General features: G+C 45.4%; 1 protein-coding gene across 1 annotated transcript; it reads left to right on the top strand.

The window, feature by feature from the left end:
• Positions 1-6,489: 6,489 nt before the first annotated feature.
• LOC143749485 (uncharacterized) lies at positions 6,490-7,400 on the top strand. Its single transcript, XM_077242301.1, has 4 exons — positions 6,490-6,563; positions 6,757-6,943; positions 7,156-7,246; positions 7,345-7,400. The coding sequence occupies exons 1-4, from the start codon at positions 6,519-6,521 to the stop codon at positions 7,349-7,351; spliced, it is 330 nt and encodes a 109-aa protein (XP_077098416.1). The 5' UTR covers positions 6,490-6,518; the 3' UTR covers positions 7,352-7,400.
• The last annotated feature ends 1,023 nt before the right edge of the window (positions 7,401-8,423 follow it).

Raw genomic sequence — 8,423 nt, 5'->3', positions numbered from 1 at the left:
TCCACGACGTCCCGGGAAGGAATCCAACTTCTCTCCTCAGGACCGTATCCTTCCCAATCAACCAGAAACTGATGACCCCGACCCCGGGGGCGCACGTCGAGAAGTTTGCGAACCCTGTAGATGGGGGCGCCTTCAACACGGATAGGGGTAGTGACAGGACGGGGAGGAACACGAGTAACGGGTTTAATACATGATACGTGAAAAACCGGGTGAACGCGTCGAAGATTGGCAGACAATTTGAGTCTGACTGAGACAGGACTGAGTATCTTAAGGACGCGGAAAGGCCCGATGAATTTAGGGGCCAGTTTACGCGAAGAGGATTGGAGAGGAAGATTAAGGGTAGACAGCCAAACCCTCTGCCCAACGGAATAACGGGGGCTTTTGACACGACGTCTATTAGCGGCCCGCCGGGTGCGAGCACGAGACTTCAATAGAGCAGACCTGACCCCTCTCCAAGTACGCTTAGCACGTTGAATGAAGGCTTGTACCGACGGCATCTTAGAGTCTGTATCTTGTGACGAAAAAAGCGGAGGCTGGTAGCCGAGACAACACTGAAAAGGGGATAGACCAGTGGCAGAAGACGGAGCGGAATTAAGTGCGTACTCCGCCCAGGGGAGCTGCTCTGACCAGGAAGCCGGATTGCGGAAAGCGAGGCTACGGAGAATGCGACCGATTATCTGGTTTGCTCGTTCGGCTTGGCCATTGGTCTGTGGGTGAAAGCCGGAGGAGAGACTAGCCGACGCTCCAATAAGGCGACAAAACTCCCTCCAGAACAGGGAAGAGAACTGGGGACCCCTATCGGAAACGACGTTGGAGGGAAGACCATGTATCTTAAAGATCTTGTCGACGACAATCTGGGCGGTCTCCCTAGCAGACGGGAGTTTAGGTAAAGGAATAAAGCGGGCGGTCTTAGAAAAACGATCAACGACAGTAAGTATCACGGTGTTCCCCTCAGAGGAGGGGAGACCCGTGATAAAGTCCATGGCGACGTGAGACCATGGGCGAGACGGTAACGGAAGGGGACGCAGCAACCCGGCCGGGTGAGAATTACCAGATTTAGTCTGAGCGCAAACGGCACACGAAGCGACGAAACGGCGAATGTCGCGCTCACGAGAGGGCCACCAGAATCTTTGGCGGACCGCGGCGAGCGTGCCCCTAACGCCGGGATGGGCAAACAGTTTGGATGAATGGCCCCACTGAAAGACCGCGAGACGAGCAGAAGGAGGAACGTACAAAAGACCCTTAGGACAAAGACGAGGAGTAACGGCGTGGGCCAGAGAGCGCTTGACCAAACGTTCTATTCCCCAGACAGCTGCGCCCACCACCACGCCCTGAGGAAGGATCTCCTCCTTATTGGGAACAACCTCTGGGGAAGCAAACTGTCGCGAAAGAGCATCAGGCTTGAGGTTCTTAGACCCGGGGCGGAAGGAGATGGAAAAATCGAAACGCGTAAAGAAAAGTGCCCAACGAGCCTGACGAGCGCAGAGCCTCTTCGCGGAACGAATGTACTCTAAATTTCTATGGTCCGTCCAGACAACGAACGGGACTGAGGCACCCTCAAGCCAGTGACGCCACTCTCCGAGAGCTAAACGGATGGCCAATAACTCGCGATTGCCAACATCATAATTTCGTTCGGCGGGCGAAAGACGATGCGAATAGTAGGCGCAGGGATGAACCTTCTCATCAGAAGATGAGCGTTGGGAGAGAATAGCTCCAACGCCCACCTCTGATGCATCAACTTCAACAATGAACTGTCTAGAGATATCAGGAGTTCGTAAGATCGGGGCGGAGGAAAAAAGGGACTTGAGGCGATCAAAAGCTGTCTGAGCCCCCTCCGACCAGGAAAATCGGACCCTGGCGGACGTGAGGGCAGAGAGAGGGGCTGCGATCTGACTAAAGTTACGGATAAACCGACGATAAAAATTTGCAAAGCCTAAAAAACGTTGAAGAGCAACGCGCGACTCAGGCACTGGCCATTCCGTGACCGCACGGACCTTGGAGGAATCCATGCTAACGCCCTCAGCGGAAATTACCGAACCAAGAAATGAGATGGACTGCGCGTGGAAGGTACATTTCTCGGCCTTAACAAACAGTCGGTTCTCGAGGAGACGTTGGAGAACTTGTCGAACGTGTAGAGTGTGTACTTGGAGAGAGGGAGAGAAAATTAAAATATCGTCAAGGTAGACAAAAACGAAAATGTTCAACATGTCTCTGAGCACGTCGTTAATTAACGCCTGGAACACGGCGGGAGCGTTGACCAGCCCGAAAGGAAGAACGCGATATTCAAAGTGTCCTAAGGGGGTGTTAAACGCCGTCTTCCACTCGTCCCCCTCCCTAATGCGGACAAGGTGGTAAGCATTACGAAGATCTAGTTTAGAAAAGATCTTGGCCCCCTGCAAGATTTCGAAGGCAGAAGACATGAGAGGCAAGGGATAACGGTTCTTGACCTTGATGTCATTCAAGCCTCGATAATCTATGCAGGGGCGTAATGTACCATCCTTCTTTTTAACGAAGAAAAAACCCGCACCGGCAGGGGAGGAGGAAGACACAATGGTACCAGCTTCGAGCGAGTCAGAAAGATACTTCTCTAGAGCTTCGCGTTCGGGAGCAGAGAGAGAGTAAAGTCTACCCCGGGGAGGGGTGGTGCCAGGAAGGAGGTCGATAGCGCAGTCATACGGTCGATGGGGAGGAAGAGAAGTGGCCCTGGAACGACTGAAGACCGCTCGAAGATCATGGTACTCCCGCGGGACCCCGGACAAATCACCCGGCTCCTCCTGAAAGACAGAGACAGACGAGACAGGAGAAACAGCAGACATCAAACACTTGACATGACACGACAAATTCCATGAAAGAATTGAACCTCTAGACCAGTTAATCTGAGGATTATGCTCGACTAACCAGGGATGTCCTAAAACAACAGGGTTAAAAGGAGAATGCAAAACTAGAAAAGAAATTGTCTCTTGATGATTACCAGAGATGGTGAGACTCACCGGAGCAGTGGCAAAGCGCACTCTAGAGAGGATACTACCATCAAGGGCGTGGACAGGGGTGGAGTCTTTACGTTCAATGAGGGCAATCCCCTGTTCTCGAGCCCAAGTCTCATCCACAAAATTTCCCTCGGCTCCCGAATCGATCAAAACCGGACAGGAGGTGGAAAACCCTGGCCAGCGGAGAAGAGCAGAGAAAGTAGTGCGTGCGCGTGACGGAGGGTCTAGGGTTGAAGCGCTCACCAGTAACCCTCTCTCTACTGGTGAGCCTTGGCTTTTACCGGGCAGGAGGCGACACGATGGGAGGCGGAAGCGCAGTACATGCAGAGACGAGCCGTTATACGGCGCTGGCGTTCGGCCGCGGAGATTCGTAAACCACCCAGCTGCATAGGCTCGGAGTCAGTGAAAAGCGGCGGTGAAGAAGAGCGAGCCGGGGTAGAGAAAAGTGCCCTCTCAAGGCTGCGGCTGCGGCGGCGCATGTCGAAGCGCCTCTCCACACGAATGGCCATATCAATAAGAGGATCCAGTCGAGTGGGTGATTCACGGGCGAGGATCTCATCCTTAATGTCAGCATTGAGCCCTTCGAGGAAACGGGCTACTAAGGCAGGCTCGTTCCAGTCACATGAAGCAGATAAGGTACGAAATTCAATCGAAAAATCTGCTGCTGACCTTCTCCCTTGACGAAGCGTAGACAAAAGACGGGAAGCCTCCGCTCCGAATGCAGAACGGTCAAAAACCCGCAGCATCTCCTCCTTGAAGGAGGAATAACGGCTGAGACAGTCAGCCTCCGAACTCCACACAGCTGTTCCCCACTCCCGCGCCCGGCCAGCCAGCAAGGAGATGACGAAGGCGATGCGAGAGCGATCCTCAGCGTATGTGGAAGTCTGTAGTGAAAAGACAACCTCACACTGAGTCAAAAAGGATCTACATTCCTTGGGCTCACCGGAATAGCACGGCGGGTTGTTCACTCTCGGCTCAGGCGTGTCACGGCTTCTAGAGGTGGAGGATTCCACTCGGAGGTGATTAAGCTGTTGTGAGATATCGGTCATGCGAGTAGCAAGAGAATCCATGGCATGGTGAGCGGCGGCCAGTTCATCCTCATGACGGCCCAGCATGGCTCCCTGGATCTCAAGTGCAGATTGAAGAGGACTCTCCCTTGCTGGGTCCATTTCTGGTCAGATTATTCTGTCACGGGTAGGAGAGAGGACCCAAAAGCAAAGGGCAGTTTGACAAAGTTTATTAGTTCAGGCAAAATAACACAGGTGGCACATAAGGCGAATAAATCCAACTGAAGAAAGTCTCATCCAAAGGAAAACGGAAAGTCTCTCAGTAATAGAACAGAAATGTACGGTCAGGACCGGCAACGGGAAATCCCCGGAGGATGAGACAGGCTGGGTCCGTAGAGAGCACGGGAACGCCAATCCTTGACCACTCACGTTAGCTGAAGAAGTAACAAAGCAGAGACGAGGTAACACGGTAGACAGATTGAGGCACGCACCAGACAGGACACGACACGACAGGGCTTGGTTCAGCAGGTACACAGGTACGTAACCTATGGCAATAATCTGACAAAGAACAAAGGACAGGGAAGACTAGAAATAGAGAGTCTAATCAGAGAAAGAGGGAACCAGCTGGGGAGGAGAAGATGGAGAGTGATGAGGTGATGAGAGACAGCTGAGAGCGGCAGAGATAATGAATGGGAATGTGTGTGTGTAAATGGATGTAATAAAGAGTGTGACCAGGAGAGGGTGGTAGAGTGTAAGAGGAGGATACCGGGATCATGACAAAGATGGCAATTTCCGAAATCCTTGTGGGGATTTTTTTTTTTTTTTGGAAAACAGCTTATAAATCATACTAAGTTTTTTTGAAAATGCATAAAGTTATCTGTGATAGGGTTAGTGTAGGGGGATAGAATACACTTTGTACAGTAGCCCATATAAATCATTGCGACTATGGAAAGTCCACATTAAACATGAAAACACAAAATTGCTTGGTCTGTTGAAATCTGTTTGATCAAGTTGAAACCCTTGTCATCCCAGTCTCATCAGCTGAGGCTGAAATAAGTTTCATTGCTCTTAGGACACTGAAAACATGACTCAGAACAATGGCACCAGTTGCTGTGTGTTATGTCCAACAGGACAAACTGGACAGTAAGGATGTGAAACAAATATGCTAATAGTTAATTTGTGTTAACGGGATAGTTTCCTTAAAAAGTGAAAATTCTGTCATCATTAAGTTGTTTCGAACCAGTTTCTTTCTTTTGCTGACCACAAAAGAAGTTATTTTGAAGAATGTTGGTAACTAGACAGACAGTTGATGGGCCCCATTGACTTCCATAGTATTTTTTTTCTTCTTACTATGGAAGACAATAGGGTCCATCAACTGTCTAGTTACCAACATTCTTCAAAATATCTTCCTTCGTGTTCAGTAGAAGAAGGAAATTTATAAGGGTTTAAAACAACTTGTGGGAGAGACAGAATTTTCATTTTTTGGTGAACTATTCCCTTAAATATCTCTTTAATGACAGATGCAGGCGTGTTTGGCTTCTTCAAAAAGCAAGGAACAAGACCGTAATTGCACTATTGCATTGCACTATGAACGAAGTAAAGTTCAGTCTCTGTTAAACTCCCTTTTTGTCTTTAATAGTTGTCCTAACATTACAGAATTCATTAATGTATTGTTAAGGTCAATATAGACTAATAACCTTAATATTTTCCTATTAATTTCCTGATTCCTCAGCCTCTGGGAATGTCCCCACCAATCTCAAAACCAAACCTGCACCCTTGCTGTCTCTTACGTAGGATCAGACATCACAGACTGAACCACAATCTGGTTCAATCTGGTGGTCTAGAAATCAGCATGCTTTCAATGCAAAGTCCATCAGACAAGGACACAAGTTTTGTTCCTGCCAGCTCGACATCATCTACGTCAACTACAACTACAGAGGAAGATAGAGAAAATGAGAAGTGGAAGGAAAGAAAATGGATTGTAAACGTATCAAATGTGTTGAAGATGTTTAGAAGATGTCAGGATTGTGGTGCACTATTTACTGAAACCGAGAAAAAAGGCTCGGGGAGCCTTATCGAAGTGCGGTGGGAATGTGAGAACAAACATCAGGGCCGTTGGAGTTCATGTGAAGATGTTCGGGGAATGCCTTTAAACAATCTTCTGATTTCTGCAAGTGTCGTATTCAGTGGTGCAACTTATGTCAACTTTGCTGATTGGGCTGCACTGCTGAACTTACAGGTGCCAAAGAAAACCGCTTTCTATTCAATGCAGTCTTCATACCTCATTCCTGCAGTTGATGGAACTTACAAAGAAAAACAAGCAGGGATTCTGAATGATTTACAGATTCAAACTGCATCACAGAGTGAGGTGCATTTATCTGGGGATGGGAGATCAGAGATGTAAATGAAACACCTTTCTTACAATAATTAAAAGAAATATGAAAAACAAAACAATTATTGTTTCATCTTATGTTTTACCTGCTAAAGCCCTGGTTTTTCTGCAAAATATAACACATATAGTCTTATGGATGACACAACGGATAAAATTGTACACTTTGAGTTGGTGCAGGTGAGTGTACATGTTGATAAATACAGTGTACAATTATGTAATATTTTAATTAGTAAACACCACTAAGGGTAATATACTTAAATGAATGTACAAACTTACAAAATATTACACCCTAATTTAAAACACTATAAAGAATAATGAAACATGTTTCAACAATATAAAGAATATGTTTGTTGTATCTTATTTTTTTTAGGTAACAGAAGCATCTAGCTCAACGGCCATGGAGCCTATTGGGTTTAAAAGAGCCCTAAATCAAATTTTGGAGAAAGGCATCAAAGTAGATGTGTTGACCACTGACAGATCACCATCCATAAGAAAGATCATGCGGGAGGATTATCCATTTATTCACCACGAGTTTGACATTTGGCATGTGGTGAAGGGTAAGAAATTGTGATAGTTAAAATTTCATTTTGCAAATGAACAACACTGTTTTTAATTTTCACAATTCGATTGGATGTGAACCTTTACTCAAGGATTACTTTTGGTAATTAAAAACATACTTTTTTTTATATACATTCAATTATATTTTGTGTAATTACCGTATCAATAATGTTTTCTCAGGGTTGCTAAAGAAATTATTGTCCTTGTCAAGATACAAGGACAACAGAGATCTCCAGCCCTGGATCAAGCGCATCTGCAACCATTTGTGGTATTGCTGCTCTAGTTGTGGAGGTCACTCTGAAGTAAGTTTTTATTTGTACACCATGTAACATTACAAAGATGATATTCAAGTAGATTAAATTAAAATTAAATAATGAAATGTTTAACTTATGTTATGTAGGACTTAATCTGGAAATGGAAGTCAATACTTCATCACATCTCTGGGGAACATAGTTGGATCGAGGATGGGCTAGAACAGAGGTGGATTATGAAAGATTCTCGTGCATACCATACGCTGGAGAAAATAGTTCTGGACAAAGGTATTTTGAAGGACCTGCAGCAAATGTCCCTGTTTAAGCATACAGGTATGTTACACCAAAAACACATTGTGTGTGTTTATGTTGAAAGTGATTACTTAGAACACCAGGCTAATTATGTTTCCTTATTTTACAGGAAAGCTTGAAGTTTTCCACTCCATGCTACTGAAGTACTGTCCAAAGAACTTGCACTTTCATTACTCTTCCATGTCTGCACGCACACAGCTTGCAATTATGGATCATAATGAAAACGTACATCGCAAACAGGCCACAACCACCTCTGGTAAGTAAAGAACATTACCACGACAACAGTTTCACACAATAGTGAATTCCAAATTATGAAATGTAATGCAAAGTGCTTATTTGTATGAATGGGTCAGTAGTTTAACATTAGGCTAATAATATATTGCACAGTAACGTGTATGTCTTGTTTCTTTCTAGGAGTACAACGCTACAATGTTGTGTTTCCCAAGCACTCCAAGGAGTGGGTAGCGAAGAAATTGTTTGAATCAACTACACAAACATTTAGAGATGAACTGGTTAATGTAGTTCTGGAGTACCGTAGAAACCCAAACATTGCTGTTCCAGACGAGTCATCTCAAGTCACTGTTCCCACATTACCAGCAAATATTGCACGAAAGCCAAAACCTGCCAAAGAAGAAGCTATTTCAAAGCACCAGTCAAGATTTTCCAAGTAAAGCCTCTGCAATGCTTTACATAGACTCTTGTGCCTTAGTGGGACTTTAATAAAAGTATTATTTTTTTCACGGTTTAATTTCTTTTTTAGTTTCAAATTCTACTTTATCTAAAATTTAATTGTTTTGTTATTTATGTCATGTTACAGAACAGTTGTCTTGAAGGAAAAGCATTGATGTGATAATAGCAACACAATTTAGAAATTAAAAATCAGTAACGTTTATTTGTTGATAAAAGTATGAGTATT

The sequence above is a fragment of the Siphateles boraxobius genome, unplaced genomic scaffold (genome assembly GCF_051911475.1).
Source record: "Siphateles boraxobius isolate OS27281-9 unplaced genomic scaffold, OSU_SipBor_1 1, whole genome shotgun sequence".
NCBI lineage: Eukaryota > Metazoa > Chordata > Actinopteri > Cypriniformes > Leuciscidae > Siphateles > Siphateles boraxobius.
Note: the sequence above shows the minus strand (reverse complement) of the source record. Positions and strands in the feature narration are given on the sequence as shown.

Bases quoted from the DNA above. Each gene is read 5' to 3' on its own strand.
- LOC143749485 (XM_077242301.1), top strand. From the start codon at position 6,519: ATGGATGACACAACGGATAAAATTGTACACTTTGAGTTGGTGCAG. The intron at 6,564-6,756 runs GTGAGTGTACAT...TATTTTTTTTAG, and splicing joins TACACTTTGAGTTGGTGCAG to GTAACAGAAGCATCTAGCTC. The intron at 6,944-7,155 runs GTAAGAAATTGT...GTCCTTGTCAAG, and splicing joins CATTTGGCATGTGGTGAAGG to ATACAAGGACAACAGAGATC.